The sequence below is a fragment of the Simochromis diagramma genome, unplaced genomic scaffold (assembly GCF_900408965.1).
Source record: "Simochromis diagramma unplaced genomic scaffold, fSimDia1.1 OVJJ01000516.1, whole genome shotgun sequence".
NCBI classification, from domain to species: Eukaryota; Metazoa; Chordata; class Actinopteri; order Cichliformes; family Cichlidae; genus Simochromis; species Simochromis diagramma.
The window spans coordinates 720,770-744,746 of NW_024386938.1; the positions used below are offsets into that span (position 1 = coordinate 720,770).

The 23,977-nt window shown below is 40.7% G+C and overlaps 1 protein-coding gene across 1 annotated transcript; it reads left to right on the forward strand.

Moving 5' to 3' along the window:
- The first annotated feature begins 573 nt into the window (after positions 1–573).
- rrn3 (RRN3 homolog, RNA polymerase I transcription factor) lies at positions 574–21,982 on the forward strand. Its single transcript, XM_040037288.1, has 17 exons — positions 574–882; positions 1,112–1,168; positions 1,241–1,330; positions 3,311–3,440; positions 4,234–4,293; positions 4,434–4,497; positions 7,321–7,390; positions 7,917–8,015; positions 9,510–9,605; positions 11,020–11,143; positions 11,553–11,683; positions 14,744–14,874; positions 14,974–15,161; positions 16,295–16,403; positions 16,709–16,861; positions 17,541–17,625; positions 21,338–21,982. The coding sequence occupies exons 1-17, from the start codon at positions 787–789 to the stop codon at positions 21,485–21,487; spliced, it is 1,833 nt and encodes a 610-aa protein (XP_039893222.1). The 5' UTR covers positions 574–786; the 3' UTR covers positions 21,488–21,982.
- The last annotated feature ends 1,995 nt before the right edge of the window (positions 21,983–23,977 follow it).

A 23,977-nucleotide genomic window follows, 5' to 3' on the forward strand; every position in this document is an offset into this window, starting at 1 on the left:
AAAAAATACTGTTGTATCCCGAATTCAAACTGGGAGCTGTTTCTAAAAAGAGGGACCTGGAAGCTGAAGGCTCTGCCTCCCATTATATTTTAAATATCCCAGGAATCACAAGTAAGCCTGCAGTGTGAGAGCGAGTGCTCCATTGGGGTGATATAGAGTAGTATGAGGTCTTTAATATTCATACTGATATGTGCTTCTTTGACAGTGGTGCATATAATTTGTTGGATACATGAATTTTATCCAATGATAATAATTTGGCTGACTTGATAGAAATGTATGTAAATGGCTGCATGCTCTGTGATAGTGAGTTAAAAATGTGTTATCTTAGCTCTAACCTTGATTTAATCTGTTTACTCTGCTTTTCTTTCCTTTTTTGTTGGTTTATACCAGCTACATTTATTCTCTTTGTTTGTTCGTTCGTTGTATTTGTTCAGCCTGTGTTATTGTTACGGTGTGAGCCTGGACTCACAGCCTTTGTTTGTTTGTACATAAGCTCAATAAAGTTACTTCACTCAGGTAGGAACCTTCCTGAGCGAAATGGATTCCTCGAACGTCCCCCTTTAATGTGACGCTGCTGCTCCGAACAATCACTTCCGTAAACACGCAGTTCTCTTCCTGTTACTTTCGCGTGGTTTTGTTTTCCGGAAGCGTGATTCCTTTGATCAAACTAGTTAACGCCACAGTATCGAGAGCTGTACGGTGCGAGAGATGTAACGAGCGAGTCTCCTTTCCAGCTCTGTCTTTCAGCTTAACAAGCAAAGACCAGCGTTAGCTGCCTGGTGGGTTATGGAAATAGACGGTCGAGACTTTCTGAAGACCCCTTCTGTGAAGACGGTCAGGTTTGGAGGTAGTGTTGCGGAGACGTTAGAGAAACACAAACACGTGAGTTGTATCTTAGGGTTGTCATTCTTGGAAAACGATAAAGAGAGATATTAGGGTTGTTGATTTTGGTGACACATCCACGAGATGGTGCACTACGTTATTAAATGAATCTAGACCTTCCTGCTGGTCTGTCTGTGGATGCTGCTGACCTTCGTAAAGTTGTTTACAAACACCTCTACGTTTCCTACGGTTTTGGCGAACTGCTTAGCTGTTTCTCCTTGTTTTTAAGGGAGACTCGAGTGATTATGAACTCCTGAAACATCAGCTGGTTGATCCTGAGATAAAGGTAAGCGTCAGTGTGAGGGCACCCTGTGGTGTGGTGGACTTTGCTTCTCAATGAACGCCCTCTCCTCGACAGGATGCTCAGATCATCAACTGGCTGCAAGAATTTCGGTCTAGTGTGACCCACCTGACCAAGGATCATGAACAGCTCATTTATACTATACTGGTGAGTGTAAATATTAACATGATGCAAGGAGAAGAGTACTGTATTTACTCCACCGGGGGTCTGAGTCGATCTGAAACAAACATCACATCAACAAACTGCATGCTGCTGATTAGCCTGTCAGCATGGCAAGCAGACGGCTCAGCAGCAGGTGTACCGTTGCCTCAGTGTCCGCCATTGTTGTGTAGTGTTTAAATGAGCTCATTTTTGGGTGTCGCTGTAACAAACCCACGAACATTGAGGTGGTTCTCAGTTATATTGTAAAATGACCAAAACCGAGCAGAGTAGGTACGAGTGGAAAAGTGGCATAAGCTTTAATTTTTAAATGGATCAATTTTAAAGTTTCAGAGCTTTAATATGCAGCTTTAGACCTAAACAGCAGCACTGAGTGCAGGCAGTGCACTAAATGACCAGGTTAACCAGTTTCTGCAGCATTAATCACATGTTGCATTTTACCACTATATTTATATGTTCTGTCGATTTTTAAATTTATTTGATAATGTTTCTGTTGGAGCTGTGATGAATTTTCTGTTTACTGTGGGATTTTCACATGACATGTGAAATGTCCATTATAGTTTAGTTAGATACTGCCAACACCACCCCTGTCATGTGAGTGCGCAGGGCAAACCCCAAGTTAACTTACTCACACTAATCACCACAGTTACAGAACAAATGTCACCTGACACAAAAACATAGAGTCAAACACAGGATGAACTGTAGTCCTCATGTGTGGGGCCCACCTGCACACTGAGCCGTAACACCAGCCGTCCACTCCGTCAGCAACAGGCAAAAAAAGTGAGTGCAAGACGAACTGGCCTGTGTAGGACCTGCTGCCTCGCAACCCACCCAAACTGCCCCACAACTGAGAGAAAAAATGAATTTGTTTGATCTTAAACATGTAAATGTTAAAAAATGTATCCAAACAAAGTCATCAGGAATTTGGCAAATACTTTTTCACAGCACTATTATAGCCTAAAAACAGGACCAATGCTGTTGCTGGCATCTTGTGGCAGTAAATTCAAACTTTGAATGAGGCAGTCTGTCGTTATAGACTCATTCAAAAAAGAGGATGGAAATGCCTTTTATTTTGTTTTCTCTAATAAATAAATGCCTGTTGCAAGCCACACTGATAATACCTTGATTAGTATATTTTTATTATATTGTCATGACTGTGATCACATATTTCTTTGAAATATAAAATTAATATAACTTATAACCCAGCCCTGTTCCTTAGTGTGGGTGAGAGATCATTTGCTTTTTAAAGCAACGTCTTAAACTAGTGTGTATTAATAAAACAAAGAAGTTAAATTGAGCCAAGAGGGTAGATATACAAGATATGGAACATGTATGCCTTCACTAAATTTGTTACGACCTCATTCCAATATCAAATTCAATTTTCTTTATATTGCATCAAATCACAACAGTCGCCTCTACAGTCAACAGGGAAAGTATTATTGTGATCAGAGCTTAGAGAGAACAACACATCCAGAACGCTGACCCGTTGTTCTTAGTTGAAGCCACACCCATTTAGCCTTCTGCTCCTGTAGTAGCCAGACAATAACCCTTGATCACTGATTCCCCCACCAGTGTTCAAGTTTGAGTCAGGACCAATATTAGAGTCAAATATAAAATGAAAAAAAAATTCCCAGGAAAAGCCGTGGTTGATTTAACATGGACAAACCTTTACAAGCCTTTTGTCAGTATGATATGCTGCTGGTAATGTGTCATCTATTCTGTCATTTTGGTGCACATTTTAAACCCTTCAGTCCACTGATACGCTCAAAGATAAAGTACTTTCTAACTCTAGCTGTGGATTATTTGGCCTTATGTGTGTTCATGTGGTGTGAATCAGCAGACGTCCAAAAAGCTGATTGTGTTTATATGTGGAAAGACATATAAACACACTGTGTGTGTGTGTGTGTGTGTGTGTGTGTGTGTGTGTGTGTGTGTGTGTGTGTGTGTGTGTGTGTGTGTGTTTTATAGAGGCTTCCTTGGCTGGGCCGGAGCCAGGCTGTGGTGGACGAGTACCTGGCCTTTCTGGGTAACCTGGTGTCAGCACAGACTGTCTACTTGTGTGCCTGCCTTAACATGGTGGTCTCCCACTTCACCCCCAGTATGTTACTCTGATGGTATTGAATTAATCATGATTCATAAACGTGTTACAGTAGTAGGCTTGTGATGGTCGACAGGATGGAAAGGAAATACATGACCATCAGATGTATATATGTGATAAATAGTCACAAATTCTGTTAGATGTGGAGAACAAACAAAAGTCAAGACTATTTTCAGGTAGTGCTGTGCTTCTGGTGACTCGGCTCCATGTTTGCACATTTGTTTTGCTGAACCGTCTTCTGTGCAGTCGATGATAGACCTTTCCCAGCTTCAGTCTGAAAAAGAACACCGGTCACACATAATTGTGTTATCCTTTTAAATTAACACCAAACATTGCAAGTTTATGAGGAGCAGGACTGATAACTTTCACTGCTTAGCTCCTAAATTAATGTTAGTGTTATATTTTTAGCGATCGCCACTAACTTAATGGTAACTGAAGAGATGAAGGGTTAAATGATTAATGCTAATGTGTGTGCCGGCCAGGTTAACTTTTATGATAACTGTTTAATACTTCAGTGTTGTGGAAATGGGAACTTTACTAACCCTTGAAATTCTGCATGTCAACTCCTCCTCCGTGTTCAGGTGTAATGAGGGGAGGGGTTGTGTGCAGACGGGCAGCTGTGTGACAGCTGGATGAGGCAAAGACAGTGTCTGTACTGTAACCAATGAGTATCTGATCTGATAGTCACTTTTAGGATCTGATAGTCAGTTTTTGACAACCCTGTACAGTATTGTTGTCTTTCTTGTTGTCATCTCTGTTGCATGATGGAGAAACAACTTGTGTGTTTTTTCAGAGAGAGTGACCATCTGTGAAGGAGGAGTGGATATCTCCGATTCAGATGATGAAGATGAGAGTAAGTTTTTTCTCTTCTCCTATGAAGTGGTGGTTTCAGACATCATAACCTTGCAGTGGTTCACAAAGAAGCGAGATGCAGGTGTGCTTTGTAAAGCATCGTTATGTTCACTAAGAGCTTGTATGGCTTTTTTTTTTAAGATCTACCCAGAAACTTCGATCACTGTCACCAGGCGCTGCAGCTCATCATCAGATACGTGCCCTCGTAAGTCTGTGTCACCTGTTATTCTGCTGGCTGCTGTTTTTAATCTTTGGCCTTTAAACTCTGAATTTGTACACTTGAGCTTTGATTCATCACTGGACTTCTCTGTGGAGGACCCCGAGTGACAAAATAAATTAATTGAAGGCACCATTAAATAATTCATTAACATTGGAATTAATGAAACAAATATTTAATTACTTAATTAAATGCACATTGATTTCATTTAGAAGCATTTAATAAATTATTTATTTATTTCAAATTGTACTTAATTATTGACACATTTAATTAATTATTTAATAACATTAAGCATACTTGTTTCAGTCGCCCATTCTGAATCATAACTAACATTAAAAACATGTTTAAAGAGAAGAGAGCAAATAAATAATCAGTGATCAGTAATCTTTATAGAAAGAGACATCACTGGTTTCTGTCATGTAGTAACTGTTAGGTTTACGTGTACAAAGCTTGTGAGACACAGATTTCAAAATGTTTGACTAATATTTTAATTGTGAATATTAATCATGAGGCTAAACGGGCAGTCCAGCTGCCGCCATCACAGAGTGAGGTCAGCATATCCAGGATATCTTTCGGTTATCTGGAATCACTGACCCTAACACCGGGAGCAGGATAAACGGTCACATGAAGCTGGTTATCAGCTCTCTGAGTTAACTCAGCTTCACGGGCACATGAAAGTGTCGGCAGCATCAAACGAATCTAACGGTCATCTACGAATCGAATTCATGGGTCATATCGATATTCTTTTACTAAAAACCAACCTTGTTAGTGCCAACTATTCCAGAGATGTGAAACTCTACAGTAAACAGACAATAAAATATAGCAGTCTCAGGCAACACTGTTGTAAAAGAGATGGACACTTGAGTTTGTCGCAGATCAGAGTGGAATGAATGTGATTGGTTGAACAGGTGTTCATGATGTGTGTTATCTGCATTTCCATCAGTGTAAGAGACTCGGCAGCAGAACAACATTTATATATTTAACAAATCACCAGATTAATCCACGCATGTTCCCGTGACAATGCCACGCACTGTCTGCGCAGTGATTTTAGTACAGCATTTAAAACATGTTCCCCACATCATTCTTCAAACACTTCAAACATGCTGTAAATAAAAGACTGAGTGAAAACGTGGCGCTTCCAGCTGATTTATAATCGCAATGATCAAACCTGCTGTTTGAGTTTGTGTTGTCTCAGCTGCAGACTCGCTGCTGTTTAAAGGTTTGAGAGCAAAGATTTCATATAAAACACAGACTCAGTCTACGTACACATTTGACATGAGGTCAGTAATTAGAGTGTCTGTGTCCTGTTCTAAGATCATATATGTAAAATTGTTCTTGGCCAACATGAGAAAGTTAAATATAGTTGTGTCTGTGACTTTATATTACTGATAGCCATCAGGGAAACACAAAGACTGGAGGCATCATCAACACATTTCCATGTGTTTCACAGTTTTACAGCAGGACCCTGCTGTACATTAGACAGCTGGCACTTTTGTAACTTACTGGCGATATGAGTGTTTACGTTTTTCATTACAAAAAAGTTGTCGGACTTTTTAACTAAAGTTAACTTGGAACACCGGGGCTGTGAGCTCGGTACACTCTGTACACGGTACGCTCCGCTAACAGTCAGCTGGAACGTTGCCGGAAACATCATGTTCTATGTTGACAGCCTGACCAGAGATGTGAAGATTACGCCACTACATTTTGAAATGCATTCTGGGATACCTGCTTCCCCACACTACCACCAGTTCATAGTGATTGATTATCTAGGATCGACCTGTCTTGATTAACTTTGCACAGTAACCAATCAGATGTTAGACAAGCTGCAGCAGCAGCATTAACCCCGCCCCCGGGTTTGCTGGGTGAGGCTGACAGATAACATTGATTCAAGAACACAGCCGCAGGGCCAGGAGTGCCAAAAAAAATCATTAAATAATTAATTACATTTGTCATTAATGAAATAATTAAATGTGTCATGAATTAAATACAATTTGGAATAAATAAACACATAATTTATTAAATGTTTTAAATGAAATGAATGGGCATTTATTGAATTATTTAAACATTTATTTAATTAATTCCAATTTTAATGAATTAATGAAAGATTTAATTAATTATTTAATGGTGTATTTAATCAATTCCTTTTGGCACTCCTGGCCCTCCATATTCTTTCAACCCCTTTGTGTGTAAAGGTTGTAATGTCTCTAGTGCTGTAACTTCACAAAACCTCACAAAACCACGGGGTTGGTGGTACTGACCTTTAATAAACTGCAGTATTGTCCACATGTTCACATGCTAGGTATGTTTTTGGTAGTCATAACATGAGCAAGTATGATATAGATATCCAGCTAGCTTTAAATCTGGCAAAATCCCATTTCCAAATCTGCCCACGGATTTGATTTAACTATCTTATCTTTTCCCTTTAAGGTGGTATTCTTATCAGAATCAGAATCAGAAAGGGTTTTATTGCCAAATGTTGAGCAGGTTTACAACATTAGGAAATTGCTGCGGTGCTTCAGTGCAAATTATCTTGTAATTGCTGCAAGTGTATTTCTTCCCTTTTGTCTCAGCAGGCTTTATTATAGTATAACTTGCTTTCTTCTTCTTATTTGACATTAATTTACCTACTAATACAAACAAGTAGCCACTAGCTTGTTACTGTAAAAAAAAAGTTCTCTTGTAACTAATGTTGTTGCACACTTTGTTTTATTTGATGTCAGTCAGCCTGCATTGTGGCGTCACTGATTTTCACCCCTCGTGTTACATTTTTTTAATGTTTTTGTAATGTAAAGATTTTTCCTCTTCTTTTAGCACAAGTCGCTTTCTGATGCCCATTTTGCAAGAAAACTTTCCCTTCATACAGAAATCCTCAAGAACACTGGTAAGATACAGGCAAGACCTTGACGTCCCCGTACTATTAATAGGCTGTGGTCTATAATTTAAAGAGTCCACTCTGTCTTCTTTGTAGATCATTGTTAAAACTTCTTCCTTCCAGGAGATGCTATTTCCCTTTTCATTTCACCTAATTAAATGTCCTTACATAATTTCATCTTTTTTGTTTCATTATTATTTTGTTTTAGAACTTTTGCTAATAACCTCTAAAGTTGTATTTATTGTAGTTCATAACAGACTGGGATCTGTAGTCTTAATAACAGCTCTTTCAGCTTAATGTGTTTTTATTGATCCTTTGAGACGTCATTTTGTACCTCTGAATATTTTTGTGTTTAAATGTGTGTTTGTTTGTTTAATTTGGGTCCTATCAAAGGCTTTTTAATGTAACTTTTTGTAGATTAGACATTGAGGAGATTAAAAAGACTGTACAAAATGGGACGTCATCAGTTTTATCAAAAAAGCTTTTGATTCTTTTTCAAAGTGTACGTCTCTGTTAACTGATGGATGCTTTACAGGAGTGTTACGTCCATAACCTCCTGAGGATAACAGTGTACGTCCCCTCCATTCGACGAGACCTACTTGAGCTGATCATTGGAAAACTGCTGAAGCTGGATGTGAGTGGTGCACCTCCAAATTCTGCTATTTGTAGTTTAATTTGAACTTAACAGTAGTAACTCAACATGAGTTGTGTGGTAGGTGCTCAGGTAGGTTTATTAAGTTTTGGATAGTGATACAGTTTGTCTGATTTTGTCTCTGGTTATCGCTGTAGTGCAGAGCTTTCATTCAAGAGGTTTAACAAAAGAAGCTGCATCCATACAGGGAGTGATTCAGTCATCGCGCATCATTTTGAGGCTCCAGTTTCGTAGATAATCCTTTAATGGCTGTATCTCACTCAGCACTGTCCTACACTCTTATTGGTAGTTGCTTCAGCGCGTGGAAGTTCAGAGAAGTTTCTGGTCCTGCCCTCTTCACTTCTCCAGCTCAAAGATAAGAGACAGCGCTCATATCCCACTGATTTGGTGCCTGTCCATTGGGTTTCACCACAGTGGAGTCTGGACTGTTTTCTCTGCTTATGTGCCAAATACCCATTTCATGTCTTTTTCGAGTCTCGGGTGCTGTTTGGCAGTGTGACTGAGACCTGCAGTTTATGTCCATAGAAATCACCAGCATGACCATGCACTTAGTAACAAGACAACCTAGGTCACAAGTCAATAATTGTGTTATTAACATCAGATCTACCGCCGAGTCCTGTTGAACTTGTTAGCCCGTGGAATGTGGAGGTAGCTGACAGGCCAAGTCTCTGGGAATAGCTGAAGCAAAAATGTGGGTATGGGAGTAATTCACTGAGAGCCTGGAGCAATAATTTTGGTCTTCCTTGAGACGTTTCTGTCACATAACTCAGACGGGGGAACCACTTCCTGCTCACCGCATCACTGGTTCCCTTTTGAATTCAGAGTCCATTTCAAGATTGTGGTTCTGACTTTCAGAGCTCTTCATGGAGAAGCATCAGCTTACATCAGTGAACTTTCATAGCTATGTATCTCCAGCAGGTTCCTGAGGCCTTGTGATCAGGGCCCACTTATTGTACCTAAACTAAAAGAGACAGAGCTTTTGCAACAGTAGCCCCCAGACTCTGAAACTCTCTCTCCCTGAATTTGATATATGTGTACTCTGTGATTCCATCGAGTCACAAGTGGACTTGATTGATGTGGAATCACCGACAGTACCTCCGGATCAACACTTGCCAGGATACTGGAGAGGAAAGTCTATCAGTTAGTCGAATCTTGGATCCAGGAGGAACAATGCGGTTATGGAACACATGGGACTTTAGAGAGACAAAATTACACAAAAGTATCATCTTTCAAAAACTTATGGACCTTGTTGTATAGTCTCTTAGAGGCCTGTCAATACCAAAATATGTAGAAACGTATGCATGCAAATAAATGAGTCATATCTGACTTATCTGTTGCAGAAGGACATGTTCAGACATAAAATTGATCAATTCATTTTTTTCTGAACAAATAGCATCAGTTCACACATCACCTGCTGCTTTCTTCTGGAAACTGGTGAGATATGTCAAAGGTGCACATGTGTGTGGTACATTTTAGGTGAACGCATCCCGCACACATATTGAGGAGGCTGAAGAAAACCGAGTGCAGACCCAGAAAGCAGAGGAGCAGACTGAGGAGTGTCTTTTTGACATGGTAAGAGCCAGCAGGGTTTGATGATAGTAACGTTTTTCCACAGATAAAATAAAAATGACTTATTCCAAAGCATATGAATAATTGTCATGACAGTGAATAAATTAAATAACTTAAGAAGTCAACGTTTTCGGCCAGCATGTATGAGAGCTCAAATGAAACTGTAGTTGGGTTAGGGTTAGGTTATTGGACATTTTTGGCACATGTGAAATCTAATGTGCAGGAGGTGACATGTTGTTGATTGTTGTGCTGTTAAATCAGCGAAAGTTTTTTAAAACCAAGTTTTCAGGCTTTAAGGGAAAAAACACACCAGTATAGAAAATGTCAATAAATATACTTTCTGCGTAAAACATAACGTCACTGCACAAAATGTCAGGCTGCTGTTCTTTTAAAAGAGTCTGGGTGTACTAGTGGTGCAAGTGTCAGGCTGTAGTGGGTGAGTGGGTGTAGGGTTAGGTCAGTGCAGTGGTTAGTGTGCAGGTGATCTTGTTTAAAAAGTTCAGGGCAGTTGAGGAAAGATGACGAAGGGAAGGTCTCTGTTCCTGCAGTAACTCATAAAGCCAAATATGCAGATGATGGAGATGGCTGAACTTCACCGCAGTGGACCGGAGATGATACACTGCTTTCCAGTGGCCCATAGGCTGTCCACAAGGTGCACAAAGTCTCGTTTGAAGTTCACAGGCTGACAGAAGTCATTAGTATGGACAACGATTGCAAAGGCCTTGTGATGGGTTTTCAACAGCTGCAGATTAGTTGGAGCAATATCTGTCACACAGACACCAGCAGAGCACAAAGTACGGCCACGCGTCAGACCATAGAAGTACCAATACGAACCACCATGACTTAATGCAGTCTTGGGAGCCGATGAGGTTCAGCCAGGTGGCAGCAGTAAGGCTGAGTCAGTGGTGTCTGTGAGGCAGAAACCAAGATGGTGTCAGAACCTCCATACTGCTCTGGAGCAGATGATTGTTCCACACCTTGGCTGGTCTTTCAGGTGACCCCGAACTGGAGAGCGTGGTATGATCTACATTTTCCATTTAATAACATTTCTTGATCTAACATTCCTGGTGTTTCATGAGCACAGAGAGGTGTGTCACACTTCCTTTGCTCACATACTGTCCTCCTTTATACGTTAAAGACCCAGTAATTCATTCAGTCTTTAAGTCTGTGGTTGAACCCAACACCTCGCCACTGAAACTGCATGTGTAAGCCACCACATGAAGTCATCTGAACATGAGACCTGGGTGTGTTGGACTATAACTGAAACATCTAAGTGGACAGCCTGAATAAAACTAATTGTAGACATAAAATCTAAATAAGGAAACATGGGCAGCGTCCTGGACCCAAATTTAAATTTGTTCTCTTTATTCTTTCTTTTAATCCTGATAACCTCTGTGTGTATCTGTGTTTCTGTTAGGATGAAGACGTGTCAGCAGATGAGCCCACCAGGACGACTGTGATGGCCCATCCAGTGGCAGAAAGACTAGACACTCTCATGGCCGTGCTTATGGCTTACATCAAGGATGTCTGCTACGTCGATGGTAGATGCAGAAAAAAAGCTTTTTATACATTAAATCCATAAATATTTGGACAGTGACTATATTTTTGTCGTTTTGTCTTTATATACTACTAAAGTGCATTTAAATCAAGCAACCTTTGAAAAGGTTTTTTTTTTTTTTTAAATAAAAATGGCTCCTAATGCATTCATGCACTACTTTAAGTAATTGAATTGAAGCTCAAAGCCTGATTCAATCACATCTTTATTGATTGATTTTAGTCCAAATACTAACCATTGCTTAACCCTGACTTCTCAAGATTAGACCATCTTTTCCAGGCCTGACTGATACTGAATCCTTCAGTTTCTAAACTTTTGTAATGTAGGAAGATGGAGAATATTTATACTAAGCTGTACGTTAATATTTTTATGTATTGTATTGTCTCGTGTTTCAGGGTCTTTTCATGCGGAAAGGACAAAGGAGCTGTACAGAGATTTGTTGACTGTATTTGACAAGCTCATTCTGCCAACACATGCTTCTTGTCATGTGCAGTACACTCTCTTTTACCTCTGCAGCTTCAAACCGGTCAGTACTCCCCACATATACTGGGACCAGTTAACTTTGGTTTTTGCATTTTACTGGCAGTCTGGGTTTCAGCGACGAGATGTACAGGCACAGGAAAGTTTCCAAACTCTTACATCTTAGATAAAGATAAAATAGATAATTTGAGAATGATTTTAAATTCAATTCTGGAGAAGAGAAGCCATATATGAGAAAAATAATAATATTAATTGTGTCAGTCCTCTTACTGTAGCATTCTGGATCAACTCAAGGCTTTTAAAGGAACATTTGGAGCAGCCTGGTAATTAGAAATTGTAATATTCCAGCCTAGAAGTAGCATAGCTTTATCTGATGTAAACACCACTTTCTGCATCTGTAAGGGCTGCTCTACCTCACGAATGGCACAGTATGACAAAGTACAGGTGGTGTGGGTGCCTGTGGATTCAGGAGACAGACACTATCTCTACTTTCAAGATTAGGCTTCAAACTTTCCTTTTTGCTAAAGCATATAGTTAGGGCTGGACCAGGTGACCCTGAATCCTCCCTTAGTTATGCTGCAATAGGTGTAGGCTGCCGGGGGATTCCCATGATGCACTGGGTGTTTCTTTTTCAATTTTCTCACTGGGAGGTAGAGCTGGGCGATATAAGATTTTTTCATATCACGATATGTTTTTTTCATTTCAGGCGATAACGATATATATCACGATATCAGCCAAATAACTATATTTGTAAGATTTAAATGTGCCGTTGCTCACAAGTAAAATGTGAAATAATCAGCAGCTTGTTTTTATTTAAATATTTATTTCCCATAATAAGTTCAACAGGGTAGATGTACTTAAGGAACATGAGACTTTTTCAGATAAATAAAGGCAAATATTGCAAACTACACAAAAGGCAGCCGCTAAAGCGTTTAAGTTTCAAAATAGAACAAACGAAACAGACTAAACTGTCAATTCCACTTAGAAACAAAATATTAATTCTAAAAATAAATCTTAGTTTGTTTTACAGAAGAACAGACAAAACTGACTAACTTTTGTCAATATCAAATAAACTGAGAACTAAAAGGAAATTCTCAATCTGTCCTTGTTGTATAGCTGAGCTTTTCAAACAGTTTTAACAGTTACTTTAGTCTGACAAAAGCCGAATGACGAATTAGCGCTTCCAGTCAGAGACTGAGCTGCACCAGTTTATTGTATTTCCAGACTTGCTTTCGGCACAATTTACAGTGAACACTATTCTGTTTTTTGTCAGACTTGAAATAGCCGAAATACCTTCACACTACGGAGCTTCTGTGGCTCTTCCGTTCGACAATCTCTCCGGCGTTGGAACCATCATCTGTTTTCTCTTCGGTAACCTTCGGTCACGCTCTCGTTGATTTTTCTAGTCGGCGCACTCACTTCCTCCATTACCCGGGCGGTACGGTGGCTGGCTGCTTCCCAAACAAATACACATGTGCGGCTTGGCACTTGTGCTGTACGTAACAAGTCACGCGACGTGACGCTGCGGCTGTGATTGGTTCGGCTCTGCGCTACTTAATTTGGATTGGCTGTTCTTTTTTTTTTTTAAAAGAGGACAAGAGCGGTGAGGCTTATCGCGATAGTTTAATTTTTCTATCAAGAAAAAGTTATTTTGCAATACATATCGTTATCGTTCTATCGCCCAGCTCTACTGGGAGGGTTTAAAAAATTGATTTTCGGTTTCAAATCGAGTTTAGCTTGAATAAAGCCACATCGATTCATTCAATCCTAAATCCATTTTTAAACATAAATGTATTTTGCCAGAAACTCTGGATTAAAGCTCACGAAACTATTTCACCGCCACCAAACAGCTAAAGCAGTAAATGAGAGCAGGAAGACGGATTGTGCACAAAGATGTAAACACGGAGCGTGGATGGAGCCCCCGACAGCACGTATGCAGACACGTCGCTGCTGAACGCCGACACCTCACAGACTCTGATGCTGCAGGTTTCATCACTCGGACCAAAATTCACTGAACCAGCAGCAAAAGAAGATCAAACTACATGTTTGATCAACATCGTCATTAATTCACTCGGACTTTGGCTGTTTAGCTTCCACCACAATAAGATCTCACTTCCTGCACAGCTCTGTCTCTCTGTGTACTTCAGGAACAGCTTCCAGTGTCAGATCTCTGTTTTCTGCATTATTTGTACAGCGCAACTTCAAAAACGACTTTGCTGTTCAATACTGAAGAAATGTCAACTTTTACAAAACTCTCAGCTGTGTCTCTAATCAAACCTCTGTGACTTCAGCAGCATCAGGTCATGTTCAGATGCTGATTCGTGGTTTTCTTCAGTTTTTGTTCTACTGCAGAATATTTTTAAGGCTGCTGTAAAAAGTCGGGCCAGGAAAATCTGCTTCATGTTTTTCTGTTTTATGCTCACTTACTTTGACACAAAGGCCTCTGCTGTGATGAGGTCTCACAAGTGTCAACTTTGTTTTTATACATAGATATAAAAATATGTATCTGATATGGGTAATGATCAGAATTATAATATTTCTCTCTGAGTCCAAATGGAATCGAATTGAATCAATTATAGAAATGAGTGATGATACGCAGCCCTAATAGAGAGTGAAGAAGAAACGCTCAGTACATCATAGGAAGGCCCCAGCAGCCTATCGCAGCAGGGATGGTCACCTGATCCAACCCTGACTATAGTCAGGAAAACGCCCCACAACATGACTGATACAGGATGGATCCATCAGACCAGACTACAGTTTGCTTCTATCGTCCAGTCTTGGTGAGACTGTGGATCTGACAGGAGTGCCGCCCAGTGTGTCCCCTACTGCTGTTGTAGAGCTCTTCCATAGATTCAGGCTTTCGGAGTGCCCTGTCTCTTATATCTCAGCTGCCACTGACATTGCTACGTATATTATATTTACTCATGTTCACGGGTAGACTGGCTTTTTCTAAATCATCCTTGTCTTCAACATTCAGAATATATGATTTATAATGCATGTATTTATTTAGCTGGTTTATTCGTACTGACGTTTATCATTCATTACTTTGAGACTAAGAGCTTCTGGAGTTGTGTATATTATGTGTTTCCTGTGATGTATGTCACAGGCCCTGGCAGAGGCCTTCTTGGATCACCTGTGGAAGATCCTGCAGAACCCGTCTCTGCCTGCTGTCCTTCGCCAGGCTGCTGCTGGATACCTGGGAAGTTTCCTGGCCCGAGCCAAGTTCATCCCATTGAGGTGAGTTTATGCGACACCTGCTTAAGACAGCACAAATGCAGCAGGTGCAGGTTTTTAACGTGTTCTTCTCTCATTCTGTGTCAATGATGATTCCTATAGCACTGTGCGGGCCTGTCTTGATTTACTGAGCTCCTGGATCCATCAGTACATCTACAGCCAGGACAGCTGTGGGAAACAAGTCTGCTGTGACGTCAGCTTGCACGGGCCCTTCTACACTTCCTGCCAGGCTGTCTTCTACACGATCATCTTCAGACACAGAGCATTGCTAGAGGCCAACATGAAGAAAGGTAGAATAGAAAACTTTGAGCTAATATCAGTTTATTTGTTTTAATTACAGGTAAAAAAAAACCCCAATAAAATAGCATGGGAGCAAAAATTACCTCAGGCTGCTTGGTTTAATTTACTAAAATCAGTTAGATGTAAGCACAGGTTTCAGCAATGGGTCTGAATCATTACCTGATTTAACTGTCTCTAGTGTCACATTAAAGATGATCTCATTATGTATTTTAATGGCTTTCAGCAAGGCAATTATTTGAGTTCACTCTGTAGAAATCCCTTCATTTCTGGGATGGGTGCTTTCTCTCTTCCTGCGTGCCACAACAGTGATCCTTTTTAATTTTCATGAAGTAGATGGCTGTCAGATCTGTTGAGGCCACCAGATGGGGAACAAAGATTGTTTTTAAAGCACTGTGCTGACGCACCATGACACAGTGGCACACAGCATGGTTTAATAATAATAATAATAATGATGGTTTGCATTTATATAGCGCTTTTCGGGGCCCTCAAAGCGCTTTACAATGCCACTATTCATTCACTCTCACATTCACACACTGGTGGAGGCAGCTACAGTTGTAGCCACAGCTGCCCTGGGACAGACTGACAGAAGCCAGGCTGCCATATCGCGCCATCGGCCCCTCTGGCCATCACCAGTAGGCGGCAGGTGAAGTGTCTTGCCCAAGGACACAACGACCGAGACTGTCCGAGCCGGGGCTCGAACCGGCAACCTTCCGGTTACAATACGAACACCTAACTCTTTGAGCCACGATCGCCCGTTAGGACATTTCCTGTGACTCTTCTCCCTCAGATGCCTCAGGATGTTTCTTAGAACTTGGCGTTAACTAACTTTAAGCCTCTTAACTTGAAAACTGCTTGGTCATCACCAGAAACGATACTTTATGCAAAATTCCAGTCAGTTTGAGATATCCATGATAAAGAATAGCGCACAGTGTAAGCTGTCAGAATGAGGATTTTAGGGAAAATGGCAGACATGCTGGAATTCATTTAGACTGACTAGAACACATGAGCTTGATCAACTGTTTTTAAATCAGGTATGGTTTTTGTTTTTGATGCTCTCCGGACCTTTTGGTCACACCTTGTCGAATGTGTTCTGACTCCTCCTCACTGGGTGTGTGTACGTCAGGTCTGGAATACCTGCAGAGTCTGAACCTGGAGCAGGTGGTGATGTGTCAGCTGAATCCTCTCAGAGTCTGCCTACCTTCAATCACCAACATGTTTGCTGCCATCACAAGGTGCACATGCCCCCAAATACCATTGACCTTCCTGTAATCCTGAACCCTCTAGATTATTTTCCAGGAACGTTTCAAGAACGAAATGATTATTAGACATGCTAATATTGAGGGGGCCTCTGGCCGACTTCAAGTAAAAGTTCTACATTTGTTTTCTAACTGATGTAAAAACGCTAAAGTGTACAGCATTGTCAGTAGATCACAGTGCACGCACTAGTGTGTAGACTAGAAGAAAGTCTTTGCATCAGTTATAAAATGCTGGTATTTTTCCTCCTCGTCATTCCTACCAGCAGTTGTTTTTGTTGCAGGAAGTACCAAGTGGTGTTCTGCTACACCATCATAGAGAGGAACAACCGGTGTGTGCTGCCAGTGGTCCGCAGCTCTGCAGGAGGAGACTGTGTGACCGCCAACACCAACCCACTCGACAGTTTTTTCCCCTTCGACCCCTACCTGCTCAAGAGGTACACTCATTGTTTGATTTATTTCCATTTATTTTGGTTCGCACTCAGCAGCTAGGCTTAAGCGACATTCTTCATACTCCGATTGCTCCCTTTGTTCCCCATCACCAATACTGATACCAAAGTCTCTGGAGTGGAGGGGTCGAGTTAATGTGCACCCATGAAGATGGTGCTATCCATCCTTCACTATGACACTGGTGCTGGGGAACACCCCTGGGGGAGTTTATCTCCCACTTCCACCATGATGAGAAAAGAAAATTAGTACGAGAGTAAACAAACAGCTAAAATCATATTAGGTAACATTTGCTTGAAAGTACAAAACGTACACTTTTTGTAACTTGAATAAATCAGCCACTTGAAGCATGTGACTTCAGCTCCAGCAGAAGCTGGAGACATGGGGAAAATGTAACTTTTCTCACATTAAAAGAAACGAACGGGAAGCTCTGCTACGTTTCCATTATTTTCCATACATTCATTGTTTAAGTGCATCTCGCACTTCTATTATTCTGTTTAGTCCTCTTTCTACTATTTCCACGATTTAGCAGTGAAACCATTTTACTCTTTCCAATATGTTTATTGGAAATTTGATTCCTGATTATATGGAAAAAACTGAAGCATGATAGTTTTCCCAGCACCTATGTCTGCACAAACAGGATTGTAAATATAAACTGTATATTTACAGGTCTGGTCAGCTCATTGAACCGTTGTACCAGGTTTGGGATGATCTATCAGACACAGAGCCATTTCCCACCAAAAGAGGGCAACAGGTAAGATGATGATTGTAACAGATTTATGAGGTTTTTTTTAAAAGTAGGGGATTTGGACAGGACAAAAAAATAAGCAGGCCTATAACTTTTTTTTTTTTTTTTTTGGCCTGTCCCGTTTGGCTCTTCTGCCATCAGAATTATTGTCTAAAGGTGAAGAAAGATGCCCAACGGATTTACTTTACCAAATCCACCATCCCAGCCTTGCCGTAATGGTCTATTTGATTCACCTTTTATTGTTTATTTTATTTTATTTTATTTTATTTTCACTTGCTAAACATGGGACAGACTTGACTGGGGAAAAGAAAAGGGAGAAAGAAAGAGGGAAAGAAAAACAGAGGGGAAGAGGGACGGTGATAAAGGGCAAAAAACAAAAACCAACAAAACTAACAGACAAAATATACAAATATCAATCACCTGGATCACCTGCTGAGAAAGAAAAAAGAGAAAACAAGCAGAAGAAAAAAAAAAGAGCAACATAATAAACAACATCACGATGATATACGGGAATATAACAGTAAATACTAAATATTAAACATTATTGTGCAGCACGTAAGTTTGACAGTGCACAGTGTGCTTTAAATTTATTTATTTAAAAGGTTCCTTCATGTAATGATCTGCTAGAGCAGTGGTTCCCAAACTTTTTTTGCTGGTCCCACCTTTGCTTTACAAGAAAAATGTTTGTGCGCGCACGCACACATCCTCCAACCACACGCCCATATTTTGCTCCATTGCGGTTTATTTCACACCTCAAACATTTAGTAAACACATAAGCAAATACAAGTAATCTGCAATAAATTACAGGTAGTAAGAAAATAAACTACTAACTCTTTTACGCTGCGTCCGCACCTACACGGGTATTTTTGAACACGCAGCTGTTTCGTCCACGTAAACGGCGTTTCGAATCACCGAAAACGGAGATTTTTTAAAACTCCTTTTTTTGCGTTTATGTGTGGACGAGGAATACAGAGTTCGTCACGCAACGTCAAAGGTATGTGCCTTTTTCACGTCACGCTGTGGCCACGTTATTGTTTACATGAGATGAACTGCAGAATGGCAGATAGAGACGAAATACTGTTAATCTGACTGTCTGCAGGTTTTACACGCAGTTACTGTCCCTCCATTTACAAAGGCAGAGGCGTCACAGTGTCATTATTTTATGTGGTTGTTTTTTTCCTGAGTAATAATGTTCAACATTGCTATCAATACATTTTTCAAAAAATGCCTCTCTGTGCAAAATAGGTTTAAAAACATAAACAGCTGTGGGATCCTGTTTGTCCGTGATTTGAACTGAGGGAACAAATCGTGGCAGGATCAGCCTGATGTTATTTGTATCCTGCTGTAACTTTACTGTATAAAGAGCAAACATCTCCAAAATGTCAGGAGTAGAAAATCAAGAATGTGGGATCCTGTTTGTCCGTGATTTAAACAGCCCAGCGCTGCTCCCGACGAAGGAAAGACCAATCCTGCAGGGAGACCTACCTCTGCACTTGTGCAGGTGAAGCCAGATGTGCTTCACCATATTTTCTAGTCTTTGGCTTAGAATGAAGTTGGTTTGGAAACATATTCAGCGATGCTTCATCTCCTGCTTTGCGTTTCTGTGGGCGCCCCGTGCTAGCAGTGTCCAAGCGTTTTGTTTTTTTCCCCCCCCTTTCATCCCGCGCCCCCCCTGCCATGGCTCTGCGCCCCCCACACTTTGGGAAGGTTTGTGCTAGAGGGTGTGGGGGGGCCACAGCCCCGTCCTCCAGGGCATGAAGCAGGTATGGAGGAGATCAAAACTCCAGACATCCAGAGGCCCCCAGAACACAAGAGACCAAGGAAGACCAACAGAGGGGCAGCCGCGCCACTGTCCCAGAAAGAGCTGAGGAGAGTCCCAGATGAGGGCTCACTCAGCAGCCGCGGAGCAGAAGCCAGGGGGAGTTGCAGTGACGCGCCCGTGAGCTCCACCGGCAGTCAGCCGTGCCTGAGTGACCGAGCCCCAGGCCGAGAGGCTGAGGGCACCCCACCTCCGAAGTGGCCCGAGCGAGCCCCAGGCTCCAGGCCCCGACAAGCAGCCACCAAGGAGTGAGCCGGTGTGTACCTGGACGCCCACCCCCAGACACAAAGAACCACCAACGCACCGATGTCTGAGGGAGTCCGCCACTGGCAGGGGAAGTGGTGGTGGGGGGAGATAGGCCTCCAAACCTTGGAGGGCCTGAGATGTCCCCAGAGAGGTGGCGTCTGATACGCGACCTGAGAATCCAAAAGAAAATCCAAGCATCTTACCAGTCTTCCTAACCTAAACAAGAGAAAAGGTTTTAAACAATGGTGGTGCCACAAAAGCAGAAATTTCTGATGCACGATGGAAAAGCGTCACCTGCCAGTCTTGACAGGTCCCAAATTATACTCAGCCCTATTCAGTCTCCAAGCACTGATCAGCTGCCACCTGAAACAACAGACAAAATGAACAGTTACACACCCAGGTGTGGAGGCACACATACCATGCATAAAATTATAACTTGGTTCATAAACTTTTAAAGCACCAATGAACCCAACCCCACTAACAGTGCTAATCATCACACCACTGCGCTTCCCACTGCCTAACATGTAAAAGCAAAATAATGAATAGTTAACTTTTCTCTCTTTTACAGTTTAGAGATGATCAAGTTACATTTATGCTAATATGATAAATGGACTTATGGTTCTTATATAGCGCTTTTCTTTTGTCTACTCTGCTTGAGCACTTATAGCACTTTTTACAACTTTTTCACACACATTTCACAGACAAGCACTTTTTTTCAACATCTAAGGGCTAACATTCACTCTGAGTTGAACCTATCGAGAGCAACGTGGGTTTAGTATATTGCCCAAGGATACTCGGGCATACAGACTGGAGCAACCTGTGATGGACCACCAAATCTACCACCTCAGCCACAGCCACACTATATATGTCAGATCCACAAACATAAACCCACACCATCATCTTTTCTTTTGTACCATTCTCTGGTGGAACTTTTGTTCACTTGCAGGTGCAGTGAAAGTGCATGCCTCTGACTAGAGAGCACTATCTGCTTCGATCATAACACAAACTGAGATTATATCTCTATAGCCAGCAAGGTGTATTTGCACTGGCACAAGCATAAATTCTTAACAGCATAGAAAATGTAGACATGACAAATACAGGCTTTTAATATTTGTGTGGAAAAGACCTAAAAGCTGAGAGAAAACAATAAAAAGAAAACTAATAATAAATGCAGCTAAATTTGTCAAATAGCCAACATGTTAGCTGTTGGGCCTGCTGCACTGTGAAGAGTAGTACCAACAACTACTAGAAACCTGGCTGCACAGTCACAGGAGGCTGCTGTTGCTAGCAGTTGGAAGACCTGCTCAGGAGGTAGAGCAGATCATCTACTGATCAGATGGTTGGTGGTTCGATCCCTGGCTCCCCCCAATCTGCATGCCAAATATCTTTCATATTAACCCATTGGAGTAAGAATCTGTGTGAATGGTAGTTAGGGAGCACTTAAAAGCATAGAAGAAAGTCCTTGTGTGAATGGGTGAATGTGACATGTTGTATAGAGCGCTTTGAGTACTCCAGGAGAGTAGAAAAGCACTATATAAGAACTCAATACTGTTCCCCCTCAGACTGCAACCAACTGCAAGGGGAAATATTAAAACTCATGAGAACATTAAAATTTAAATGCCTGACTGTGATTGTTCATTCTGTGTGTTTCAGGGCTCGAAGGAGGATGAGGATGACTTCCTATGTGGAGAGACGCCTCAAGCCGAGGGCATTGTGGGACTGACGCCCAACTCCTATGATTCAAATTTCCACAGTCCAAGCAGCTTAGGCTCACCACCCAACACCCTCCAGAGGCCATTTTAGTTTCATTTGTATGGCATGTACTAGTAAGGGCTGTTGACTTCTTCAAGTTGTGAAGAAAGACAGCAGATCCTGTACCATATTATGCTTTTATAAGCTCCAACCACAGTCTGAAGAACACCAGCCCAGGACAACATGGTTGTGACTGAAGCCCTTTTTAGATCTGGGATAACATTATTTTATTAAAGTGACAGAATTCAGACATTGATTAGTTTTATGTTAATGTTCTTCACCACCCACAAATACTTATGGTAGTGACAGAGAGTGTGCACCAGTAGTAAAATGTTCTCTCCAACCTTGTTAGTTTGTTTAGGTGTGTGTGTCTGTGTCTCCGTGCGTGCGTGCATGAGTGAGTGAATCTTTTCAATTGGGAAAATGCATGACGCTGCAAGTTAAAGCAGACTTAGTAAGAAACCATTGTGTACAGGTTATTTATGTTTAGTCATTTTCAAGTAACCAATAAATGAACTGCGACTTATGCAGCACTTTTCTACTCTATTTGAGCACTCAAAGCACTTTTGTTACTACAAGCCTTATTCACACAAACACTTTGTCATATTCCTGATCTCTTTTAACCTAAAATTCTCATACTGACAGTCCGATGCATGGATCGGGGAAATTCAGGACTCAGTATCTTGCCCAGTGAGAGTGAAGTTGGCCCCCCCACCTTCTTCAAATCCAACAAAAGTGGTATCAAAAGTTTGTGGTTTGTGCCACTTTCATTTTAAAGATATTAAAGAAAATTTACAGAGGTCATCGGAGGTCAAGCAGCCCCCCCATTACCCAAATCAAACAAAATTGATGTCAAACATTTGTGCTACGTTCGTGCTGGTTTGTGCTGCTATCATTAGGTCTGTAATTTTTTTTTATGTTTTTTTTTATGTTTTTTGCCATTTTTTTCTGCATAAAGCTTTTAAGTAACTTCAGTTCTTTTCATAAATATAAAATAAATATTACTTTTTAAATTTTTAACCCTTTAAACACCAGTTTGTTTGTCCACTGCACTAGCTGGAAGACAACCTCAAATCTCGCAATTTTATATAATTGCATTGCTACTGAAATTTCTTGTATTATTAATAGTAGAGTCTGGGGCATGTAATTGATTCACATCAACATTGTTTATAATGCATTGTTATTTTTGTGCAGTGACAGAAAAACATAAAAACTCCCTCGCAGCTTGTTCGTGGCCAAAAGTGGCCACCCCTTGTTTACGTTTACAAAATGCTATAAAATTCATATGTATTAAGAAATAGTTCCACTTTTTTTGACTTGTTTTTTTTAGATTAGCATCAGTGCTGTTCATCAAGACCAAAATTTCAATCAAAACCATAATTTTAACCCTTTAAATACCAGTTAAATCACAGAATTTTAATGATTTACATAGGGATAAAAGCATAAAATCCCAAATGCAAACTGATTTATTTTCTAACCATGATGGAGGTTAGATGTGTAGCAATAATTAAAAGTATCAATGAGTTTTATGCATCTTTGTTTTGTTTTTTTGCAGTGACAGAAAAACAAAAACACTCCCTCTCAGCTTGTTCATGGCCAAAAATGGCCACCCCTGTTTATGTTTACAAAATACTATAAAATTAATATATATTAAAACATTTTTCTACTTTCATTGACTTGATTTTTTAAATTAGCACCAGTCCTAGTCATGAAAACCAAAATATAATTCAAATTCAGATATTATACCCTTTGAATATCAGTCAGATTATTACTACGCTCACTGCTCATCTGTGGGCTTTATTAAATGGAAAACTTCCACAACACTACAACTTTCATGTGTTGAGTTTAGAATGAAAGCAATTTTATCTAAATCGCACGATATAGTACTGTCAATAACAAGGGATAAAAAAGGTGGTTATAATGGGTTTCAATTGGCCAAAATGGCCACGATAGAGTCAAGAGGAACAATTTGGTGTATAGTGAATATTATTGACATTATTAAGGAGCTGATGTTGAAAATTAAAAAATCTGAAAAAAATACACACATTTGGGAAGTTTCATTCCATTAACAGAACAAAAATGGTTGAAAAAAGAAAAGTGACGTGGCCACAAATGGCCAGGATAGAGCCCAGAGGGTTAATCATCCAGGTAAGTAAATCCCAAAAGGTTGATTCTGTTCATCTGGACGTAGCGTTTTCAGTGGGAGAAACCTTTCTTCAGTCTCAGCTGACTGCAGGTTTCCCCAATCTTATAAACAGGACATGTACAGTGAAGAGAGACGTTATATCTCTCTTCACTTGCATCCCAGTCACGGAAGCGTTGGAGGTAGTCCGTAAGAGATTACAGGATCACCCCAACCTCAGCAACAGGACCACTCTCAGCACTGATCAATTGTGTTTGCTTTTGGAACTGTGTCTTAATTCCACCTATTTTGCATAAGGCTCAGTACTACAGGCAGAAACATGGGTGTGCCATGAGTTCCCCAGTTTCACCCATTGTGGCCAATTTGTGCATGGAGGAGGTGGAAAACCGGGCTTTGTT